This window comes from Oncorhynchus clarkii, chromosome 27, assembly GCF_045791955.1.
Source record: "Oncorhynchus clarkii lewisi isolate Uvic-CL-2024 chromosome 27, UVic_Ocla_1.0, whole genome shotgun sequence".
Classification (NCBI taxonomy): domain Eukaryota; kingdom Metazoa; phylum Chordata; class Actinopteri; order Salmoniformes; family Salmonidae; genus Oncorhynchus; species Oncorhynchus clarkii.
In genome coordinates this window covers 19,036,608-19,061,526 of record NC_092173.1, presented here as the reverse complement: position 1 = coordinate 19,061,526, position 24,919 = coordinate 19,036,608, and the positions used below count along the sequence as shown (strand labels likewise).

Here is a 24,919-nt window from a genome sequence, read left to right as displayed (position 1 = left end):
ACCGGCAAATGGTGATATCGAGTCGTTTCATTTTACAGTCCAAAGGGAATCTATGTAGCTGGCTATACATTCGTATCCCCTGTGGACTGGTTCATGCATAGAACATTCTCCATTCAGGCTGCAAAGACATCAATTTGTTCCTTAATTTAATGGTGAAAAGGTGATAAAAACTGGGAAAGTATACATACTTCTCTTTATGAAACATAATTTTCCACCACGCTAAAGTAGCTAATGCTAATCCTGGATGTTGTATATCACCAGTTTTAGAGGAATGATTCCATACATTTTTTCAAATTTGCCAATATGCCAACATTCCATTCAAGCAATGCAGTCAATCCACAACCATATACTGGCTCAAATCAGTTGATAGGACTTAGACAAGTTGTAAATGCAACAAGAATTGATATTGTATCGTATAATAGCACTCACAGCTTTCCAAGAAAACAACAAATTAAACATTTATGGTCTGTTACACATAAAAGGTTATTTATACAGAACATTGGTATGAAACCCTTATAAACTGTATTTTTAATTCGGACTATTTTAGGCTGCCAATAATTTTATTACACAATTTATCATTCTATCACATGCCTTACTTTTATTTTCCTGCATAAGTAAAATTAGGATTACGCCTCTACTGCCGTTCATTCCAATCAGACTGGTTTGAATTTCTCCCTGACCAATATGGCTACCAATTACAACCCATTCTGGAACTTTTAGTGTTTATGACCATCCCTTCTAGTAATTTAATAGTATCTCTATACATACGCGAAATATGATCTCTATACTATACATACACACATCAGCTAAAGATCTCAGAAAGGGCACAAAAGTTATTTTTGAAATAGAATCTAGCAGTTGCTAGCTACCAGGCTCGAGGACATTATTTCACTGATATAAAAAATGCGCCGACTGACCTTCTCTGCACCATCCTCATCTCACCTTTCAGATACCCAGTTCTCTCCGCGACACTCTCACTCACCATCAATATCAGCGTCAAAACATGGGTTATCAAATCCAAAAGCAGTAAAGTTGAGCCCCGCAAAATGGTTTCTTTCTCCTGTGCAATGTTTTGTATCATCAATGTAAATATTGACAAACGTTTTAGGAACATCAAAGTTCAACAGCTGGGAGCAGCCATAATTGTTACCATGATGAAACGAAATACATTGTGGGAATTGGAGGTTTAATTATATTACAGATATACAAATATTTGATGATATCCCATAGGCATAGCCATATGTTTACACCCCTCTATTCCATTACTTTGCAACACAGTTTTTAAAGCATTCAATTATATTCTCTGGATAAAATACACCGGTACAGGAACAACTTCATTTACACGTGATATTTTATGCAAAGTATCTAGTTTGTCAAATACATAAAAAGTAAACATATGTATATTTATTCGTAGCAGTCGTCATGGTACCGTACAAAATTTAAATGTTTAAAAAAAAATACTAAACAATTCCATCAGAGACCAACAAAAAATAGGACCGTTTGCACATAGTATGTTTCAGTCCGGCGGAATTTTTGTGAAACTCATAGCACACCAGCGCCGCTAAAAGAAAATAGTGTTACTGACAGATTCATCTGTCTTGTAAAGCAGAAATATGTCTATATTTACACCAACAAACCAGATCCGACTCACAAATGTGGCGGTGGTGAGGATGAAAAAGGGAGGAAAACGATTTGAAATCGCCTGCTACAAAAATAAAGTGATGAGCTGGAGATCTGGAGCGTGAGTATTTTAGGAATTTAGCTAGCTGCGTAGCTATGATAGCTAACGTTAGCTAGTTGGATCTGTTTGATACCCACCGAGGCATATAGCAAACACCAGTAGTATTACGACTAATGGTAGTATGCTTTCAGCTTTGATGTATTTATAATTAGCTATGAATGTAAATAAATAATATGTAAATAATACAATCTAATGTGCTGTTTCAGAGTAGCAAGTCATGACTCACGTCATCATCATGGCTCACTTGTCTTGTATCGTGCATTATATTCTTACCCAGAGTCGAGAGGCTGTGGAATAATGAGGATATGAGGAACAGTCTAGGTGCCATGTGTTTTGCATCACTGATTCTTTGGACTTTGAGTCATCTACACCTGGCATCTTTTTTGAATTTCAAAAGGGGTCACCCCCTCGAACTCCCCCAGAACCAAATCCAATAGCGGGTCTGAGTTCACATAATATTTGTTTTTAGGTTGTCGAGATTAGCCTATCAATACCTATAGATATTGAAAGCATCATCTAGCACAGTGTTTCTGTCCTGGGGAACCGAAGGGGTGCACATTTTGTTTTTTGCCCTAGCACTATTCACCTGATTCCACTATCTGCCCTAGCACTATTCACCTGATTCCACTATCTGCCCTAGCACTATTCACCTGATTCCACTATCTGCCCTAGCACTATTCACCTGATTCCACTATCTGCCCTAGCATTATTCATCTGATTCCACTATCTGCCCTAGCATTATTCATCTGATTCCACTATCTACCCTAGCACTATTCACCTGATTCCACTATCTGCCCTAGCATTATTCACCTGATTCCACTATCTGCCCTAGCATTATTCACCTGATTCCACTATCTGCCCTAGCATTATTCACCTGATTCCACTATCTGCCCTAGCACTATTCACCTGATTCCACTATCTGCCCTAGCACTATTCACCTGATTCCACTATCTAACTCATTGTCAAACCTTTGATTAGTGGAATCAGGTGTGTAGTGCTAGGGCAAAAATGTGCACCCCAGGACTAGGATTAAGAAACTGAGATAGCAAAGCCCCATGTAAACACTTAATAAATCGCCATGCCATTTTCATTTGCCAATTACACAGAGAGAAGGACCTGGATGAAGTGCTGCAGACCAGCTCTGTTTTCAATAATGTTTCAAAGGGTCAGGTTGCCAAGAAAGATGATCTGTCAAAAGCCTTTGGAACAGATGACCTGACAGAGATATGTAAACAAGTAAATACATTGACAGAAACAGAACACCAGTAATCAATATTACTCACATTCATTCAACGTTATGTTATTGTTGTGAGATTTGCCTATTCAGTATGTCTTTTCTTTCCCTTTGTTGGTCAGATTTTAGCTAAAGGAGAACTCCAGGTTTCAGACAAGGAGAGGCAGAGTCAATTGGAGACGAGTTTCAGAGACATTGCGACCATCGTGGCAGAGAAGTGTGTGAACCCAGAGACCAAGCGACCATACACAGTCAACCTCATAGAGAGGGCCATGAAGGATATCCACTACTCTGTCAAGGCCAACAAAAGCACCAAGCAGCAGGTATGGCTGGGACAAAAGGTTGTTGCTACAGTACACATTTGCCATATTTTAATATAAACGTCATGGATGAACGGCTGAACATGAATGAACAGCTTTGTTTTAAATGCTCACTCACTGTGCATACTGTGTGTACAAGCAGTGGCTAGATTTAGCCATAAATGTTTCCCTTTAAGTGAGGAGTTTAGTCTGTCATATTAAACACTGAACCTGTTTGTTGTTTAGCTACATAAACCAGAATACTTACTGGGTTTCAGTACATACCAACTAATGACAGTCTTTGTCATACTAATGCCCCATGAATCTAACTGCTGTTTGTTCCAAGGCTCTGGAGGTGATTAGGCAGCTGAAAGAGTCCATAGAGATCCAGAGGGCCCACATGAGGCTGAGGCTGGTCCTGCCGGCCAAAGACGGCAAGAGGCTGAAGGAGAAACTCAAACCCCTCCTCAAGGTGGTGGAAAGTGAAGACTTTGACGACCAGCTGGAGATGGTGAGAGACAGATCTCTCTGGTTTATACAAGACTACACCGTAGGGCTCTAAAGCGCATGTGTCAAACTCATTTCACGAAGGTCTGAGTGTCTGCGAGTTTTCACTCCTCCCTTGTACTTGATTGATGAATTAAGGTCACTAATTAGTAAAGAGCTCCCCTCACCTGGTTGTTTAGGTCTTGATTGAAAGGAAAAACCAAAAACCTGCAGAAAACTAGGCCCTCCATTGAATGAGTTTGACACCCCTGCTCTAAACTAAAATAGTTATCTAGACTTGATAACAAAAGGAATATGTAATAGACTGTATACACTTGTAGTAAATAATTCAAGTAATGCAACAACAACACTGCTTTCCCTCCCACTTCTCTCTCTCTCTCTCTCTCTCTATATATATATATATATATATATATATATATATATCTCCCTCCATCCTCCAGGTGTGTCTGGTGGACCCGGGCTGCTTCAGGGAGATAGATGTGTTGATCCGCTGTGAGACGAAAGGTAAAGGTTCCCTGGAGGTGCTCAGTCTGAAGGATGTGGAAGAGGGAGACGAGCGTCTGGAATAGCCTTCACACAGAGCCCTATAGGACTACATACATACACTATCTTACCACCACCGCTGCCACACAAACTGCAAACCCCTCATTAAAGAGGCCACTATTTCCAATACCAATGGAGCCCTTCTTATTTCCAGTGTCTGTTCTAATATTAGTTTTGGTTGAAGATCTGATAACATTCAGTATTTTTGCTTTGTTGCATGCACCACTTGAATGTTTGCTTGTAAACAAAAAATTGCTATAATTTAATGAAGTTTATTTTGTGAGTCAACTTCTTCTAAAGTAATTCATATGGCTTTGACCCTGCCTTTCATTTTACCCAGTTTACCATTTCGCCATGTTTGAAAAGGCATATTTTGTTATGAATAGTTTATGTAACCCCTTAATTTATATATGTTTCTTCATAATTAAATATGAGTCTTATAAACAATTGCAAATAAAAACGTAATCTATTTCATTGTTTTTATTCATTATTTTGTGATTACTATGGCATAGTCTATCCAAAAATGGTATCAATAGCCCTATGCCAATACAGTAGATATGACACTTTATCCCAAATTTATACCATTATTGTAAGATACAGTGCCTTCAGAAACTATTCATACTTTGACTTATTCCACATTTTGTCCCAAACAAAAATCTTCTCACCCATCTACACACAATATCCCATAATGACTTGTTTTTAGAAATGTTTGCAAATGTATTAAATCTTTTATTTAACTAGGCAAGGCAGTTAAGAACAAATTCTTATTGACAATGACGGCCTAGGAACAGTGAGTTAACTGCCTTGTTCAGGGGCAGAACGACAGATTTGTACCTTGTCAGCTCAGGGATTTGATGTAGCAACCTTTCGGTTACTGGCCCAACACTACCTGCCGCCCCAAATACCGAAATATCTCAATACCAATACATGTTAGAATTACTTTGGTAGCGATTACAGCTGTGAGTGTTTCTGGGTAAGTCTCTTAAGAGCTTTGCACACCTGGATTGTACAATATTTGCACATGATTCTATTTTAAATTCTTCAAGTTGGTTGTTGCTCGAGCTATCTTCAAGTCTTGTGTATACTTGGCCTTGTTTTAGGTTATTATCCTGCTGAAAGGTGAATTTGTCTTCCAGTGTCTTTTGTGAAGCAGACTGAACCAGGTTTTCCTCAAGGATTTTGCCTGTTCTTACAGTATCTCTATTCCATTTCTTTTTATATAAAAAAAAACTCCCTACTCCTTGCCGATGACAAATATACCCATTACATGATGCAGCCACCTCCATGTTTGAAAATATGAAGAGGGGTAATCAGTGATGTGTTGGATTTTCCCCAAACATAATGCTTTGTATTCAGGACATAAAGTCAATTTCTTTGACACATTTTTCGCACTTTTACTTTAGTGCCTTTTTACAGTCAGGATGCATGTTTTGGAATATTTTAATTCTCTTTTTTACCTTTATTGAACTAGGCAAGTCAGTTAAGAACAAATTCTTATTTTCAATGACGGCCTAGGAACAGTGGGTTATTACAGCCTGTTCAGGGGCAGAACGACAGATTTGTACCTTGTCAGCTCGGGGGTTTGAACTTGCTAGTCCACCGCTCTAACCACCCTGCTGCCCTCTACAAGCTTCCTTCTTTTCACTTGGTCATTTAGGTTAGTATTGTGGAGTAACTACAATGTTGTTGATCCATCCTCAGTTTTCTGTTATTACAGCCATTAAACACTAACTTAAAGTCACCATTGGCCTCAGTGAAATTCCTGAGCAGTTTCCTTCCTCTCGAGCAACTGAGTTAGGAAGGACGCCTGTATCTTTGTAGTGACTGGGTGTATTGATACAACATCCAATGTGTAGTAAATAACTTCACCATGCTTAAAGGGATATTCAATATCTGCTTTTTTATACCCATCTACCAATCGGTGCCTTTCTTTGCAAGGCAGTGGAAAACCTCCTTGATCTTTGTGTTTGAATCTGTGTTTGAAGGTCACTGCTCGGCTGAGGGACCTTACAGATAATTGTATATGTGGGGTGCAGAGATGGGGTAGTCATTCAAAAGTAATGTTAAACACTATTATTGCACACAGAGTGAGTCCATGTGACTTGTTAAGCAAATGTTTACTGAATACGTATTGACTGAAGACATTTCAGCTTTTAGCATTATATTAATTTGTAAAAATTCCTAAAAACATAATTCCACATTGATATTATAGGGTATTGTGTGTAGGCCAGTGACATAAAATCTCAATTTAATCCATTTTAAATTCAGGCTGTACCACAACAAAATGTGGAAAAGTCCAGGGGTGTGAATACTTTCTGAAGCCACTGTAACACTTTAATGGGAAACCTTCACCACCAATACAGAAATTAAGCAAATTGACAACATTTCAGACCCAATTATTACAGTTGAAAGTGCAATTTACTCCATGGTTAGTGCTACTCCTTTACCTCTATCCTAAATTCTTCAACATCTTTCAAAGTGCTTCATTGCAGTGGAAGCATGATTTCTAACATTGACTATAGTACCTAGAGGTCTATTCATACCTAATCATACCTGATTGCATCTTCTCATGGCTGTGTTGTTGCCCGAGCATACTGGCTGTGTCTAAATTCAGTAATGTGAATAGTATCCAGGGGGCTGGTTGGCCCCTGCTCTGCCACAGGATAATCTGGAGTATAACCCCCTCTTTCTGACCCCTTCTTCTGCTGGAACGTGGGGAATCTAGTACTGAGAAACCCTCCCCCTACTACCATTAGAGAGGAGGAGATCCATCCTATGTACAGGGCAGCTCCCCACTCTCTCCTCAGCACCACAGCGCCCTCCAGTGGCTTGTTAGTGTGGTGGCAGGTCCAGGCTGCAGGGACAAACAGACAGCAGAAACACCACACCGGAGGCAACTTTCACATGATTCCTCTTCGGAAACCACACCTCTCCAATGATACTGATGACCACACCACCTATACAAGCCATGATCAGGCCTCTCTATGTTCAGAAGTTTCCAGAGAGATAACAAAGACTGGTAGAAGGAGCAGTGGAGGCTACCGTCATGGTTGAGGTCCCAGTGGTCCCATTCCAGCCACACCCTGTCTCAGTACGCCGACAGCGTGGCTGTGGAGTCGCCCAGAGTACCGCTGACTCTCCCCAGGGGCAGGCAGCGGGTGAGGATGACGCACAGCCAGCCTGTAATGACCAGGCCCAACACTGCTAGCTCCAACTGCCTCTTCATGACTGAGCTGAGCTTAGCTCCTCACATAAAGCAGGGCTTGACCAGCTGCAGGCACAGTCTGTGTGCCTGTGTGTGGGCATGCGTGCCTGTGTGTGAGTCTAGCCTGTGTGATGTGAAACCGGTCCTCACAGATTCCTGAAAATAAAAGGGCGTGGGGCAGCAGTCCTGCTCTACAGCTGGGGAATAAAGAGGATTCCTTCTGTTTACTGTGACATGGTTTCACAACAATCCCTCTTTTTCAGTTTTGCCACTCAGTCGCTAAAACAAAGATGTCACTGTGTGCTTTGTTGACTTCAGCCTCTGACTCTGTGGTCTTATAGGAACATGTAATTGTTAAATAAGCCTTGTGTGCCTCCCCAAGTACAGCATGTTTCATACTTCATTCTGAATGTTCAATCTTCTCCCTTCTAATGAGTTTTGATACACTTTTTCAATAAGATAAATAAAAGAGATGCAACAAAAGTAATTTCTAATCAAAATGTTTATTTCTATTAAGTTCAAATCCCAAATCATTCAACGAACATGATTTGTTGCCCGCTAAAGTACTGCCTCTATTCTCTTAGCATGCAGAATCATGCTAATCACAAAATTAACTGTGATAACATTGTTACAAAAACACATTATAAGTAGTAACCACAGTTGAATAGGATGGGGAAAAATGAAAATATGTGAATTACAATACAGGGATATAAAAACAATCAGGTTCATTCAGTTGACGTAGTTGTACTGTCAATATTAGTAACCTATTGATTTTCAGTGATTATATTTCAATAACAGATATTTCCTCAGTAAACATCTTTCATGGTGATAGAGTGAACATTTTAATAGCTACAATTACCTAAGTCAGACTTATTTTGTAACAAGAATCAATTAACATGATCTTATTTTTTTTAAACTTCCACCAAGCTATCAAATAGTTCCAGGGCAATTCTAAATCTATGAAAGTCAGACAATACACTGAATAACCAGACATGGACATTCAATGTACAAAATAACAATGTTGTCATGGAAAAACTTGCTGTGACATTTTTCTTCATAGTGCCAACACCTGCCAACACTATTTGCCTGAAGTTAAAAGGCAAATAAAGCACTCCCCTCTCACACATAGTTCTTTATGGCATAGCTGCTGTGAGTGTGAGTGGGCATCCTAGCCAGGGTGTACCTACTGCTGGAACCATGCCTGCCCTCTCTCCCCCCTGGAGGACAGCTGGTACACAGCACCCCTCCTCCACAGAACAGGAACCCAGAGGTCACCCAGCCCACATAGATGGCCGCCCCCATCTCTTTCTTGAGCACCTCAGGGACCCGCGGGTTATAGAAGTCCCTAATGATTGACTGGGCCGTCCAGGACACAGCCACTATGATGCTTAACCCAGCCAGGGCGAAGGTGACCCCTGCGGCCTGCACCATGCTGGCTTTGAACTTGGGATGGCTCAGGCAGTTGGTACACCTAGCTCCCAGGAGGAAGACGAGGAATGCCAGGCAGCCCAGTACCATGCTGATGACGATGAGGCCCCTGGCCGCCTGGAGGTCAGGGGACAGGTCTAGAAGAGCATCATAGATTTTACACTGCATCTGTCCCGTGGTTTCAGACACACAGGTCATCCACAGGCCCTCCCAGAACACCTGCATGACCACCAGGTGGGTGCCGATGAACGCTGTAACCTTCCACATGGGCAGGGCACAGATCAGGATGGTGCCTGCCAGGCCCACCATGGACAGGGTGATGCCCAGCTCCTCCACAGCCATGGGGGGCGCTACAGCTTGTGCAGAACTGGGGATGAAACAAAGAGAAAAAATATGTTTTAACAATATGCTCAAAATGTCTGTTGGCTCTTTTATCTCTGTGATTACAGTCTAGCAATTTCCACATATTTTTTTCTCCCATTTATACTTTTTGATTTTCCATTTACAAAGACAACAACACAGTGAGATGTTTTTTTTACATTGTGTGTCATTCTTATCCAGAGCGACTTACAGTAGTGAGTGCATACATTTTCGTACTTGTCCCCTGTGGGAATTGAACCCACAACAGTGGTGTTGCAAGTGCAACTGAGCTACATGGGACAGACAACCAACATCCAAACATGACAATAAACAATAGAAGGGGGAGGACACCCATTGATCCGTGCCACAACAAGCTAGGCATCCTCTGGGACCCGGCAAGAAGGGGGGTATAGTTCATAAACAAATACACAGTTGATATACTAGGCTATGCTCTACGGTTTACACGTTATTCTAGTGTTCCAGAGACCCTCTGGGTCATTGTCATGGTCTTGGAGGGCAGATGCCGCTCGTTCCATAGTCAATAAGTCAATGAAATCCCTTAACCAAATGTCCATGCTGAAGCACTGCGGTTTACAAACCTTAAAAGGTATAAGTATGGTCCGTTTGACTGATAGGAAGGTCTATGCAATGTGTTGTTTGGTTCTAGGTTGGACATTGTCCATCCTACTTCCTAACAGGCACACTACAGGACACAGTGGGAAACGTACATTAGGTACAGTGCCTTCAGAAAGTATTCAGACCGCTTGACTTTTTCCACATTTTGTTAGTTTACAGCCTTATTCTAAAATTGATTATATTGTTTTTTTTCCTAGTCAATGTACACACAATACCATATAATGACAAAGCAAAAACAGGATTTTAGAAATGTTTCAACTGAAATATTACGTTTGCATAAGTATTCAGACCCTTATGTTGAAGCACCTTTGGCAGCAATTACAGCCTTGAGTCTTCTTGGGTATGATGCTACAAGCTTGGACCACCTGTACTTGGGGAGTTTCTCCCATTCTTCTCTGCGGATCCTCTCAACCTCTGTCAGGTTGGATGCGGGGTGTTGCTGCACAGCAATTTTCAGGTCTCTCCAGAGATATTCGATCAGGTTCAAGTCCGGGCTCCAGCTGGGCCACTCAAGGACATTGTCCTGAAGCCCCTCCTGCGTTGTCTTGGCTGTGTGCTAAGGGTTGTTGTCCTGTTGGAAGGTGAACCTTCACCCCAATCTGAGGTCCTGTGTGCTCTGGAGCAGGTTTTCATCAAGGATCTCTCTGTACTTTGCTCCATACATCTTTCCCTCGATCCTGACTAGTCTCCCACTCCCTGCAGGCGCAAAACATCCCCACAGCATGATGCTGCCACCACCATGCTTCACCGTAGGGATGGTGCCAGGTTTCCTCAAGGGGTGATGCTTGTCATTCAGGCCAAATAGTTCAATCTTGGTTTCATTTAGACCAGAGAATCTTGTTTCTCATGGTCTGAGAGTCTTTAGTTGTCTTTTGGCAAACTCCAAGCGGGCTGTCATATGCCTTTTACTGAGGAGTGGCTTCCGTCTGGCCACTTTACCATAAAGACCTAATTGGTGGAGTGCTGCTGAGATGGTTGTTCTTCTGAAAGGTTGTCCCATCTCCACAGAGGAACTCTAGAGCTCTGTCAGACTGACCATAGGGTTCTTGGTCACCTCCCTAACTAAGGACCTTCTCCACCGATTGCTCAGTTTGGCCGGGCGGCCAGCTCTAGGAAGAGTCTTGGAAGTTCCAAATGTCTTCCATTTAAGAATGATGGAGGCCACTGTGTTCTTGGGGATCTTCAATGCTGCAGACATTTTTTGGTACCCTTCCCCAAATCTGTGCCTCGTCACAATCCTGCCTTGGAGCTCTACGGACAATTCCTTCGAACTCATGGCTTGGTTTTTGCTCTGACATGCACTGTCAACTGTGGGACCTTATATAGACTGGTGTTTGCCTTTCCAGATCATGTCCAATCAATTGAATTTACCACAGGTGGACTCCAATCAAGTTGTAGAATCATCTCAAGGATGATACATTGAAATAGTATGCACCTGAGCATCCTGAATATTTATGTAAATAAGGTATTTAAGTTTTTTATTTTTAGTAAATTTGCAAAATATCGAAAAAACAGTTTTTGCTTTGTCATTATGGGGTATTGTATGTAGATTGCTGGGGATTTTTTTTCTTCATTTAATCAATTTTAGAATAACTCGGTCTGAATACTTTCTGAAGGCACTGTATATACCACTAGATAGCAGTAGTGTGTCATCAGTGTCGGACCTATTTGATGGAGGGACATGACTGAGGTGTTCCACAATATTGCAGGTTTCTTTGAATAGAATAGAAAGAGAACGAGCAGCAGTGAAACTGTCATTCAGAGTGAAACAATGATGCATAAATTGATACTGGGTGGAATATGAGGAGGATTTGATCATTCAAATCTTACTGAATATTACTGGACAGTCTTTCTGTAACACTACTGAATATAATGTGACAATCAATGACTTGATGTTAAACTTTGTCTTAATAACACAATAACAAAAACACCTAAGGCAAAGAGAACATTTTATTTTGAGACAAATTATACGCAATTAAGGGATTCAGTCATTTTAAGCTCTCAATATTTTCTGCACGAGGACAGCGGAACTGGAGTCTCCCTGGTCTACAGGTCTGATAACAGGGGAACATAACACTGCTTTCTCACAGCTTAGTGTAAACCTACTCAACTCACACCACGTCTTTTTATGAACTCAAACGTAGTTGATTATTTTATTGATTTAAAGATTACGAGAGTGGGTTGATACAACAATATCTGTCACAATAGACATACCAAATGTTTGCAAGCCTTGTAATTGTATATTTTGGTCGAAAAACACATTGAGTTTGAAGCATGCGTGGAATTCTCTGACACCAGTTCCTGTCAAACAGGTTTTACCAGTGTTCTATTTGAACCTTACAGAGAACATTTTATGATCATGAGGAATGCGTATAGTGAAAACAAGGACATCAGTGGGAGTACTGAATAAAAAAACACTCACCCTGAAATATGAAAAGATAGTTTATTGTAATAAAACAGAGAACATACAACAGTAAAAAAGTTGCTGACTAATATAATTTGCAACAGTGTATAATCAACTTGCCAGGAATTCGAGAAACAAATAACATTTACATATACTGAACAACAATATAATCGCAACATGCAACAATTTCTACGATTTTTCTGAATTACAGTTAAGGAAATCAGTCAATTTAAATAAATGAATAAGGCCCTAATCTATGGATTTCACATGACTGGGCAGTGGCTCAGCCATGGGTGGACCTGGGAGGGCATAGGCCCACCCACTTGGGAGCCAAGGAAAATATGCACTTAACTATTTGATTGATTAGCCAGGGAAACACTTCACTCTTAGAAAAAAAGGTTCCAAAAGGATACTTCAGCTGCCCCATAGGGTTCCAGGTAGAACCGTTTTGAGTTCTATACAGAATCCTTTCCAAAGAGATAACCGAAAAGGGTTCCTCTATGGGGCAGCTGAAGAATCCTTTTGGAACCCTTTTTTCTAAGAGTGAAGTGTTTCCCTGGCTAATCAATCAAATAGTTAAGTGCATATTTTCCTTCATAGTACAGTTTTTTTGCATACAACATCTTTCCACGGGTACCTTTTCCTTTATATTCCAATGTCCGTCCATGTACCTTCTTATACCACCAATACCTTTTGAAAAGATGGAGAAACAACATTTTCATGCAGACCAGGTTGTCCCATGAACCTTCATATTAAATGTCGGTCTTTGTTGGGGTGGAGGAACTTGCCACAGAACCTGCCGGTTTTCTTTAACTTCCTGACGACTTGGCCAGTATATATTTCACAGAGGGGGCTTTGTCGTCCTCCTTGGGGTGGCAGTTACCACAGAGGAGTCCCCCTCCCAGGAGTAGCAGGATCCCAGCCGCCCAGCTCTCTCATCTGAGCATCCACCAGGAGTCGATTGTAAAAGTCCTGGATGATGAGACTGGCTGTCGAGGATACAGGGATGAGACACAGGATCCCACTGATGATGAGCACCACCCCTACCGCCACCGTCGCCCGTGCCTTGGCCACCTCCTCCAACAGAAAGTTGGTGCACTTCCCCCCGACAAACACCATGAAGAGGCCAGCAATTCCCACCACGATGTCCACCACGACCAGCGCTCTAGCAACCTGCAGGTCGGAGCTGAGGGACATCATGGAGTCATATACCTTAAACTGTATCTGGCCCGTGCTCTGGGCCACACAGCTCATCCAGATGCCCTCCCAGATGGTTTGCGAGGTGACATTGTTTTTTCAGATGAAGTCTATGACCTTCTACATGGGCACGCCGCCGACAATGGTCGTTCCCTACACAGACGATCAAGGCCAGGGCACTGCCCAGCATCTGAATGCCCATGGAACACATTCTGAATGCAGTGTCTCTCTGTCTCTCTCTACTCATTGACTAACTCTTTGTGTCTCCAAGTTAATATTGGAAGGCAATCAGGTGTTTTGGTGCATTTGAAAACTAGAAAGAAGAGTGTCACTGGCCTGTCCAGCTTTAAGAAACTGAGAGCCAGCCAAATAATACCAGCCTTACAGGATACATTGTTCTGTGCGGATAATAAAGGTGGGAGTTTCATTTTATTCTCCTTTTTGGATATGGTAGATCAGTTTACTAAGCTTTTATTGTTCAAACATCCTATGAGGAATGAGGATGTAGGCATGTGCTTGAAAACTCACCAGCTTGAAAGCTCAGCAAAATGAACTTTCAATGGGATTCATTTGACTTTGTTAGCAATAGATGGCAAATAGTGCTGAAATAAGTTTATAAATAGTCATGGGAGGACAGAAAAGAAAACAGAGGAGGGGACCACTAAGCCCTATAAAGTACCCTTCTCGCCCTCTGTGTTTATGTGAACTCATCATACCTTCTTAGTTTACACATTCTCAACTAAAAATCAACAGTGATTTGTTTTGCTTTCCTGACACACCTATGCCAAGCTTCACTTTCACTGGGTTAGAGAGGTCACCAGATTTCAGAGCATACAGTATGCCCCGATTTGGAGACATTCACATTCCATTGGCACGAAAAGAGAGAGGTGGGGCTGGGGGCGAGAGATAATCTGATCTGTTTAAACTCATACAACATATTTTTATAATGTGCACTGTTAACTTAAGCATTATGTAATGTATGCAAACAGCGTCTCACTGTCACAAGAAGAAGATGTAACGAGACATGTTTTGGTATACTTGGCACAAGGAATTACGATGTAGTTTAAGGGGTGGTAAGGTGATATGTTTTTAATGCTTCTTGTTCAAGAAAGTAGTGACAATTGTCAATGAAAACAATGAAAACAAACCAGGTTCTACCATTTTGTTCAATTTAAATAACAATAAATTATGAAAATATCCAGTAGGACTATACATTTTGGCCAATCTCTGCACATCATCTCTACATAGCTGGTTCTGAGAGGAAGCCAGTTTAAATAGCAGAGCTTGTTTCACAGACAATAGTTTTTATCTAACCTAGCTTAAGTTGTGTAACTGGTTCATCTGTGCATTCTTGCCCCTCAAAGATTTTGTCAATCTGTCACTGCCAGTCTTTAAAGTAAATGTCTCAGTGAGTATTTCTAATAATGGGGGAAATCTATTTCAAATCCTTAGAAGAAATCAGTGTTCTCAGGATTGTGTGACAGGGTTAAATACTTTCCTCACTTTCTTACTCAAATCAATGTGATGTAAAGTCCCACTTTTGGTGTCATTCAAACAGAAGACAGTGAGAGAGGATTGTCAGGAGGTCATTTCACCTAAATACTATGCTATTAGACATTTTCAGCTAAGATTTCAGCTGAGAAAAAGGAAATCACAGTAACTTGGAGTCAATTTCTTAAAAAAGACAGTTAACACCAATTATAAACTTTGTTGGAAATGTTTTATACAAAAGAAATAAGGTTTGCAATTGATTACGTTCTTTAGACATAATCAATCAACATATATTGGCTGTTTGCAAAACATACTGTGATCTACTGTACAAAGTTATGACAAGTCAATTATACATATATAATGTACATATAGTCCATGTTCTTACATCAATACTATCATTCTGGCACAGTGTCCTTATACGGTAAAAGAGAAGTTAGGGTTATGGGAATGGCTTCAATTCACTTCAGTCATCACCCCATGACCCATGAGATGATCCCTCTACACTGCGTATAGACTAGTACTACTTCTCTGTAACGTCATTTCTTATAGGCAACAGTTCTGTCTTGTCTTTTTCTTGCAAAGTTCTGAAGAGCTCAGTTAATTTGTTTTCACATATTTACTCTGTTCTGATTTCACATAACTTTCAAAACGTAAAATGGAAAAGAACAAGACTGGATAATACCAGTAACTTGCATGATATTTTCATTTCACAGAAGATTGCCAAAGATAATCAAATAATTTACAGTCTTTCTTTCAACAGTTTCCAGCTCAAACGTAAGCTCTGCTGGTAGCTGTGGATCTTGCCTGTGAGTACTTCACTGGGTAGTTGTCACGCTCCTCCTTGGGTGGGCAGGAGCTGCAGAGGAGCCCCCCTCCCAGGATCAGGAGCCCTGCGGTGCCCCAGCCGATGTACAGCGAGGCCCCCAGCTCCCTCCTCTGGGCCTCGACCAGCAGAGGGTTGTAAAAATCCCTGATGATGGTGTTGGCAGACCAGCAGACAGGGACGAGGATGAGGACGCCAGCCACGATGAAGATGATCCCACTGGCAATGGCTACTTTAGCTTTGGAAGCCTCATCCTCCACAAAGTTGGTGCACTTTCCTCCAGAAATTCCCAAGAGGATGCCGAAGCATGATGCGATGATGGCGATGACGCTTAGAGCTCTGGCAGCCTGCAGGTCCTGGGGTAAGGCCAGGAGGGAGTCATAGATCTTGCACTGCATCTGTCCCGTGCTCTGGGTCACACAGTTCATCCACAAGCCCTCCCATATGACCTGAGCAGTCACGATGTTGGCTCCGATGAAGGCTGTGACTTTCCACATAGGCAGGGCACACACAATAATGGTCCCCAGGAACCCAATGATAGCCAGGACGAAGCCCAGCATCTGTCTTCCCATCGACACCATTTTGAAGAATTCTTGTTTTTTGTTGTAAAATCAATGAAGCTCAGACAGAAGTTGTAGAGGAGAGTCAATGCAGGTCAGCTCAGCTTGGTTGTAATCGTTGTTAACTAATGACTAAGTCACGTCCCCTGAAGTTATATGGACCTCTCTGCTCCTGAAAGGGTGGAGTCAACATCCTTCCCCCTGACCTGAAACCAGTTGACATGGTAATTTTCAAGCCGGACCAGATTCTTTCACCTCCCCTGTCGGTATGTGTGAATGACAATGGGTTTCGATGAGATGCACCTCAAGACCTGTGATGAAGAGATAGTAATTGGTCCATTCAAAAAATGCCTCTGTAGTAAATGCCGTTTGGCTGGGTGGTTAGGCCTGTCTGCCCATTGGTTTCAGGGTAGAGAGATAAACCGTCAAGAATGCCACCTGAATTCTCATTAGTCATGGCCGGACGTTCGAAGCTACTGTTGTTCCCTGTTTTCATGATGACATTTTTTATTGCAACTATTGTTTTCTGTAATCAGGTTGCTAATACCACCAGAATTCTGATTTGTCATAGCCAGAAGTAAGTTAAGGCCTATATTCAGTCTCTGTTTTCTTGGTTTTGATCCTGAACCCATTTCTTTCATGAAATAAACCAATACATTAAATAAACATATTACAGAACATTGCCTTTAAGCCCGGGTACAGATCTAAGAAACCTTGATTTTAAAGAAAGCTGTTGGCAATCTAATTAAACAACCTATTTGAGTTACAGTCTAGACTCTCAAAACTATCCCACTGAGCACGGACGTCAATTCAACATCTATTCCACGTTGGTTCAACGAACGTAATTTGAGTGAAATGATGTGGAAACGATGTAGATTCAACCATTGTGTGCCCAGTGGGATGTTTGTATATTTGGAGAGAGGAGATATGAGGGAGCTTTTAAACAACAATGCAACCATTCATTTCCAAAATGAAAGGAGATTCACAGATACACGTCATCATGTAACTGAAAGATATTGATCCCTTAAAATCCTTAAGAGTCTATTGACACACCCTATCAAAATCTGACAGTTTAAGCTAGAGATATATGCATGGGCTGTGTCTCAGTACACCACATCCTCCTATGTCGGCTTTCCGCACCTGCGGTGGAAAGTGGCCGAGCTACGGCGATGTTTGTCAAACCATGAGAAAAAGATTGGTCCACTCACATCAACGTCTGTAGCGTCTGAACAGTTTGGCCTACAAACTAATATAGAAAGATGAGACTTTCACAAACACGCTGGTGTTCTCCGTTTTGCTCTACGACCCCTATAAGCCCCACGGGACTTGTCTGATGTCGGAAACGCTGATGTGCCAACTTCTGTCTAGCGTCAAAACCGTTTTGGCTACAAACTAAGTGTCACAGGATCACATCTGAAGGTAACCCATACAAATGAATGGAAGTATAGATGTAGTTTTGTGTCAACAAAAATAAGGGGTTGAATATGTGTAAATATATATATATATATATTTATTCCCTGAGCTTTCTTATATCGCCTAGATATAAGACATACACTTCAAAACCTTATTCCTTATGTATTTTGCCATTTATGAATGTGTTATTCAATGTGCTACTATGCGCTATAGTAGTAAAGGCCAAATTTAAAAATATATATATTTTTTTTATACCTGAAAGGGTCCTGAAATTCAAACTCAAATAGCTAAATGATCTATGGTATGACCATCTTAAACAAACTCCATATGTTAGCTTAGTACCCCCTCCCCCAACGACTTAGATGTTTAGATTCATGATTTAAAGCAGAGTTGAATTCAAAATGCAACTTTTAAAACATGAATCGTAAGTTAGAAAATGCATAGGCTTTGATTATTGGTATGATTATTGCTCACAGTTCATGAACATTTGAAATCGCAGTTATTGTTTCCCAACTTTTCCACAAAGACACATTAAGCCTACACATTGTTTTATATAATAACGTGTGTGTTTATATTTGGTAAATATAGGCACTACATATTTACAGAAAAATGGGTTGTTTTCTGTGTACAGATACATCACAAGTCATAGACCAGCCAGCTATTTACAAGACAACAGTATCGGTTGCATAATGGGAGAACACAGGTTGCTGCTAAAATGAAAATTTACGCTACATCCATTCTCATTATCAAACTATTTGTTGTAATGTTTGCATACTGGTATAGTAGTCAAGACATAAGGATTTACATTGTCAACATTTGAAAGAACAGATTCTTCCTCGTGTGAAAGTGCAAACACTCATAAACATAATGAATATCATTCACCCAATCATTTTCATGTCTATAAATTGCATGTTATTCTCATCAATAACAATATCTACATATCAATGTGGACAAAAGTACATGATATAAGTACATTTTGGTGGTGCAATTAAACTCAGAGGCAAAGCTAACCAAAACAATAGCTTGAAAACATCAAGGTCCAGAATACCAGTCAATATTCAGGGAGACGTTCCCGCTTTCCATTTCACTTTGTTACAGATACCGTCCAGGCCGTCCAGGTACAGCGTATTCTATTGGTGCTGCATATGGCTTGCTTGGTGCATACGAACCTGTCCCTGAGTAGGGTCTGCTGGCTGGGGTGTAAACTCTCCCATAGGGCCCTGCCTGGACCATTGGTTGGCCTGGATAGGGGTACATGGGTGCTCCTTGAGGATAGCCTGGGTACCCATACATCTTCTGGGGCGGGCAGGAGGTGCAGAGGGTGATCCCTCCGATGAGGAGCAGCGCTGTGGAGCCCCAGCCGATGTAGATGGAGGCTCCTATCTCCCTCCTCTGGGTCTCGATGGTCAGAGGGTTATTAAAGTCTGAGATGGTGAACGCTGCCGACCAGCAGACGGGGATGAGGACCAGAAGAGCACCAATGAGCAGCAGGATGCCTCCAAGGATCGTCACTTTACTCTTGGAGGATTCAGACTTCAGGGTGCTGGTGCACTGGCCCCCGATGAAGGTGACAATCAGGCCGACAAAGATGAAGATGATGGAGATGATGACCAGGGCCCTCGCTGCCTGAAGGTCAGTCGCTAGCCTCATCACTGAGTCGTTTATCTTGCACTGCATCTGTCCCGTGCTCTGCATCACGCAGTTCATCCACAGGCCGTCCCACACAATCTGTCCTGTTACGATGTTGGCACCGATGTAAGTGGTTACCCTCCACATGGGGATACCCGTGGTCACTGCCACCCCCACAAAGCCGATGAAGCTGAGCACCTGGCCAAACACCTCCTTTCCGATCCTTCCCATGACCAAAGGTTGTTTCCGGAGTGGGAGAAAGAGAAGTCTGGCTGCCTAGGTCTGGATCTCTGGAGCTATGTGAGAGGTCTGATTGACGATCAGAAACAACTGGAGCCCGCTGAGGAGGAAGAATGTGCAGGAGGAGTGGTTTCCTGCCACCAGGTGAGTTGTTCCGGACAGACCAGTTTCCTCAGGCTATCACACTGTAGATACTTTGTGACACACAGACAGAGCTGACAAAGTGGTGACAATACTTCACTCAATACTGTCATCTTCAGAAAGCTCTCTTTCATATGCGACAGGTTCAAAACAACCTGGACTTCATTGGGATTACACTTCTTCCAACTTGATACCATCTACACTGAAACTGGCACTTCCATGATGGCATTACCCATCTATCAAAATGCTAAATCCCTGACCTTCATTGTGACTTTGAAAATGTAAATAAATACACATATGCAGGCCTATTTATTTTATAAAAAGTTGTTTTTTCCATCACTGTATGTATCCACATTTGGATTTTATATTTATATTTCCAAAGATGTAGGGTTAGGACATGTTATGAAAGTGACATTCCACTACCAGTTACTCAATGTGTCATTTGTTTCCACAAGTGACTCACTGTGGTCTGATCATTTAACATTTCATCATCTGCAGGTTACAAGAAACTGTCAACAACTTGCAATTTAGGGAAAAGGGTAATGGTGACACTTACTAACCACATCAGAACTTATCTTCATCCCAAAAGCCTTCACCTAACCACAAGAGCCATTTAGATTATGCTTAAGATACATTGAACACATTGTGTTGGGGAAATGGTTCTAACATGGTGACCCCAAACCACTAGACTCGTATGAGTCTACCAAACCACTAGCCTCGTATGAGTCTACCAAACCACTAGCCTCGTCTGAGGCTACCAAACCACTAGCCTCGTATGAGTCTACCAAACCACTAGCCTCGTATGAGTCTACCAAACCACTAGCCTCGTATGAGTCTACCAAACCACTAGCCTCGTATGAGTCTACCAAACCACTAGCCTCGTATGAGGCTAGCAAACCACTAGCCTCGTATGAGTCTACCAAACCACTAGCCTCGTATGAGTCTACCAAACCACTAGCCTCGTATGAGTCTACCAAACCACTAGCCTCGTATGAGTCTACCAAACCACTAGCCTCGTATGAGGCTACCAAACCACTAGCCTCGTATGAGTCTACCAAACCACTAGCCTCGTATGAGTCTACCAAACCACTAGCCTCGTATGAGTCTACCAAACCACTACCCTTGTATGAGTCTACCAAACCACTAGCCTCGTATGAGTCTACCAAACCACTAGCCTCGTATGAGTCTACCAAACCACTAGCCTCGTATGAGGCTACCAAACCACTAGCCTCGTATGAGGCTACCAAACCACTAGCCTCGTATGAGTCTACCAAACCACTAGCCTCGTATGACAGTATTTAGAAATATCTATATCGAGCTTTGACATACCCTAACAAGGAGGGGTAAAGGAGAGGGAGGGTGCGTGTGTGAGATGGATGATATAATTAAGTGGACCCTGGAGGAGACTTAAAGAGTTATTGGTATTTGGTTTAATCTACTTCGTGGACAATCTTACCACACTGCCTCAAAGTAAATGTCCAGACTATGGAGTAGCCCATCCTACACAAGCCCTTTATCTTACAACAGTCCAACCACTCCACACCCATCACTAATGCTTTAAAAGGTGGAATGAAATACATTTGTCAATTTAAAAACTTTATTGGAAAATGTGTTTAAATTATTGGAGTTAAAACAAAAAGTTAGTTCAAAAGCCCCAAAGCAACATTGTTAGGCTAGTCAATGTTCAAAGCAAATATTGCCATGTGCTCACACATAGGCCGCTCTTGCCGAATAGGATTTTACATATCTTGCCACATTGTATTTGGAGGAGTGTCCCCGATCCTGGCTTAGTGGACACTGGCTACAGAGAATCCCTCCACCCAGAAGCATGAGTCCCGTGGACCCCCAGACTATGAAAATCCTCCCGATGCTATGGAGACTGTGGACCGCGTGTCCTCGGTGCAGTTGGTGAATTTCCCCCCAACGATAGACAGCAGGATGGCTTTGAGAGCGACCAGATGACCATTAGGGCACGGGCCGCCTGTAGATCCTGAGGTAGTGCCAGCATGGAATTGGAGACTGTACACTGCATTTGCCCCGTACTCTGTACCATGCATGTTCATCAACCACAGGCCTTTCCACATGATCTGTTCTGTGACAATGTTGTTGCCAATGAACGTGGTCACTTTCCACATGGGAAGCGCAAATTATAATGTCTCCAAACCATCCGATCATGCCGAGGCTAATGCCCAGAATTTGCAAACAAGCTGAATGCATGGTACAGTAGGCTACTTCTAGATGGTGTTAAAATGACAACCGTGGTTAAGTTTATAAAAGAAGAACACTTATCTGCACCTATGGGGTCTAGATGAATCACACCTGATAACAATTGTCTGGTGCTGTGCGGATTGGCCTGTTGGTGTGATAGACGAATCAGTAGGTCTAACTGAAACCTAATGTAGTAGGCCTAACAATGACAGTAGGCTACAGATGTTTTTGAGGCTGCATTTACAAAGACAGAGCAATTCTGATATTTTTTCCACTAATTGATCTTTTGACAAATCTTTTCATCTCTGTAAAAGATCTGATGTGATTTGTCAAAAGACCAATTAGTGGAAAATATATCAGAATTGGGCTGCCAGTAGACAGACAAATTCTTATTTTCCTCATCTCTTATTGTTTTTCTATTTTATGATCAAGTCAACATGAATCTGATCGTTATCAAGCATCTGAATAGTTATTCTAAATAGGTCAAGGTTTACACACCAAACAGAGCAGAGCATAGGGGTGTTTGTACTGATACTGGATAAAATGTTTTACTGCAACAGAAAGACAATTCACCTCACTAATAACCCAGTGAAAGCACATGTGAGTGATTCATTGTTGAGCTTTCATAAATAAATGGATAATACAGACGTATTATATTTATATTGTACAGTTTATTTACAATGATGACACACTTGTTTTAATCACAGGAACAATGTTAAGACAGTGCCAAAATGGAGACATAACTTGATATAAAGTATTCCTAACCTCATGGATTTAATCTGACAGGGTACTTCAGTAGTAGAGAATATCAGCTGTTTCAAAAAAACGAAAATACTTATATTATAACTATAACATAACTCGTAACATTATTTTAACTCAACAAACCCATTCAAGTTCTTTGTGATTTAAAACTCTCACAGTTTTTGTTATGAGAACTGTCTTTAGTGTCCTCATTTAAATTCAATTTGATTAAGTAGATCTTAACATGACACTGACATGAACATCTCAGACATATTGCATGGGTCCGGAGGAGGTGGATCTGACCTGAGAGAACTTGGCCGGATAGTGGTGGTCCTGCTTGGGGGGACAGTTCCAGCACAGCAGCCCCCCTCCCATCAGCAGCAGTGCTGCAGCACCCCAGCCTATATACAGAGATGCCCCCAGCTCCCTCCTCTGGGCCTCGATCAGCATGGGGTTGTAGAAATCCCTGATGATGGTGTTGGCTGACCAGGACACTGGGATGAGGCAGAGGATGCCTGAGATGATGTAGAGGACTCCAGCCACAATACAGGCTCTAGCCTTGGATCCCTCCTCTGCTATGCAGTTGGTGCATTTCCCTCCTGCAATCGACAGGCAGATGCCGAAGATACCTGTCAGGATGGAGATGATGATCATTGCTCTGGCGGCCTGGAGGTCCTGGGGTAGTGCCAGCATGGAGTCGTAGACCTTACACTGCATCTGCCCAGTGCTCTGCACAACACAGTTCATCCACATTCCCTCCCAGATGGTTTGGGCCGTGACGATGTTGGCTCCAATGAAGGCTGTGACCTTCCACATAGGCAGGGCACACACGATGATGACCATCAACCAGCCGATCAACGACATGATGATGCCCATGATCTGGATCCCCTGGGAAACCATCTTGACTGAATAGTTCCTCACACACACACTGTCCACTGATTGTTCCTGACCTCACACACGTCAACCTGAGTATCACACACTTCAACCTGAGTACAGACAGGTCCCGAGGAGTCAAGCTATTCCCAAAGAGTTCAGAGATGGTTCACACAAAAGGGACCAGTATTTATAGAGTTGTGTTGTAGGAGGTGGTGTTTGTAATGTGTTAAAAACAGAGATATGATGCAGGTATATGATATTACAAGTCCCTGCTCTGCTCCCATTTGCTGAGAAATGTTTATACACAAACAGACAGAAGCCCGGTGACCTCTAGCAGTGCTGACCTAAGAGAAAAGAGCAGCTTCAAGGTCATGTAGCCACTTGACACGGAAACAAAACAGCTATTCCTTCTGACTCACTACTATGGGACTCATATCAAAGAATGACTTGGAAACTGACTATGGAGTTTTAAAAATAGGGATTTGAAAAAAGAGTTGGGTTATTAGGAAATGTGTTATTTGGAGGTGTTTAAACTATATATTTTTTTATGACTGCACACTAATATTTGATTGACACTTTATTCAGGACACAATGTTTTCACTAAGACTACCAAAATACAAGATGAAGTGGGGTGTAACAGAATGTGTGGTGTAACAGAATGTGTGGTGTAACAGAATGTGTGGTGTAACAGAATGTGTGGTGTAACAGAATGTGGGGTGTAACAGAATGTGGGGTGTAACAGAATGCGGGGTGTAACAGAATGCGTGGTGTAACAGAATGCGTGGTGTAACAGAATGTGTGGTGTAACAGAATGTGTGGTGTAACAGAATGTGGGGTGTAACATAATGTGGGGTGTAACAGAATGTGTGGTGTAACAGAATGTGGGGTGTAACAGAATGTGGGGTGTAACAGAATGTGTGGTGTAACAGAATGTGGGGTGTAACAGAATGTGTGGTGTAACAGAATGTGGGGTGTAACAGAATGATGATGTTGTATGTTGTTATTCCTGTAGGGGACACCATTGGACAATGAAGGATGCTCAAGAGGTGAGTGTCATCTTACTCGAAATCCAAGTGTAGACTAAAGTAGAAGTCACATTCCAGTGGCAAAGCCGTTTCTCAACCTCCAGTCTTCTCAAGCCATCAATCAGTTGTCCATTTTCTCTTATGTTAAATTTACCTAGGCTACTGTAGCAAACAAAACTTTAGGCCTACATTTCAGCTTGGCTAACCTGGTATATAAA

The 24,919-nt window shown here is 41.9% G+C and overlaps 3 protein-coding genes and 2 pseudogenes across 3 annotated transcripts; 1 reads left to right on the top strand and 4 right to left on the bottom strand.

Moving 5' to 3' along the window:
- The first annotated feature begins 1,340 nt into the window (after window positions 1–1,340).
- LOC139386113 (ribosome maturation protein SBDS) lies at window positions 1,341–4,795 on the top strand. Its single transcript, XM_071131542.1, has 5 exons — window positions 1,341–1,741; window positions 2,848–2,977; window positions 3,098–3,298; window positions 3,621–3,785; window positions 4,222–4,795. The coding sequence occupies exons 1-5, from the start codon at window positions 1,614–1,616 to the stop codon at window positions 4,348–4,350; spliced, it is 753 nt and encodes a 250-aa protein (XP_070987643.1). The 5' UTR covers window positions 1,341–1,613; the 3' UTR covers window positions 4,351–4,795.
- Window positions 4,796–6,891: 2,096 nt separating this feature from the next.
- LOC139386115 (claudin-4-like) lies at window positions 6,892–7,550 on the bottom strand (annotated as a pseudogene).
- A 558-nt stretch (window positions 7,551–8,108) lies between these two features.
- On the bottom strand, window positions 8,109–16,849 carry LOC139385719 (uncharacterized). The gene is made up of 2 exons (XM_071131000.1): window positions 15,815–16,849; window positions 8,109–9,324 (listed from the first exon to the last, which is right to left on the bottom strand). Exons 1-2 carry the CDS (start codon window positions 16,447–16,449, stop codon window positions 8,649–8,651), a joined length of 1,311 nt encoding a protein of 436 aa, XP_070987101.1. The 5' UTR covers window positions 16,450–16,849; the 3' UTR covers window positions 8,109–8,648.
- LOC139385619 (claudin-4-like) lies at window positions 13,167–13,765 on the bottom strand (annotated as a pseudogene).
- Window positions 16,850–18,388: 1,539 nt separating the features above from the next.
- Window positions 18,389–23,811, bottom strand: LOC139385638 (uncharacterized). The gene is made up of 2 exons (XM_071130869.1): window positions 23,222–23,811; window positions 18,389–19,708 (listed from the first exon to the last, which is right to left on the bottom strand). The coding sequence occupies exons 1-2, from the start codon at window positions 23,698–23,700 to the stop codon at window positions 18,934–18,936; spliced, it is 1,254 nt and encodes a 417-aa protein (XP_070986970.1). The 5' UTR covers window positions 23,701–23,811; the 3' UTR covers window positions 18,389–18,933.
- Window positions 23,812–24,919: the final 1,108 nt, after the last annotated feature.

Bases quoted from the DNA above. Each gene is read 5' to 3' on its own strand.
- LOC139386113 (XM_071131542.1), top strand. From the start codon at position 1,614: ATGTCTATATTTACACCAACAAACCAGATCCGACTCACAAATGTGGCG. The intron at 1,742-2,847 runs GTGAGTATTTTA...CCAATTACACAG, and splicing joins ATGAGCTGGAGATCTGGAGC to AGAGAAGGACCTGGATGAAG. The intron at 3,786-4,221 runs GTGAGAGACAGA...TCCATCCTCCAG, and splicing joins TTGACGACCAGCTGGAGATG to GTGTGTCTGGTGGACCCGGG.
- LOC139385719 (XM_071131000.1), bottom strand. From the start codon at position 16,449: ATGGTGTCGATGGGAAGACAGATGCTGGGCTTCGTCCTGGCTATCATT. The intron at 9,325-15,814 runs AGCTGGAAACTG...TTTCATCCCCAG, and splicing joins ACCAGCAGAGCTTACGTTTG to TTCTGCACAAGCTGTAGCGC.
- LOC139385638 (XM_071130869.1), bottom strand. From the start codon at position 23,700: ATGGTTTCCCAGGGGATCCAGATCATGGGCATCATCATGTCGTTGATC. The intron at 19,709-23,221 runs GGGGGCATCTCT...CCGGAAACAACC, and splicing joins GAGGCCCAGAGGAGGGAGCT to TTTGGTCATGGGAAGGATCG.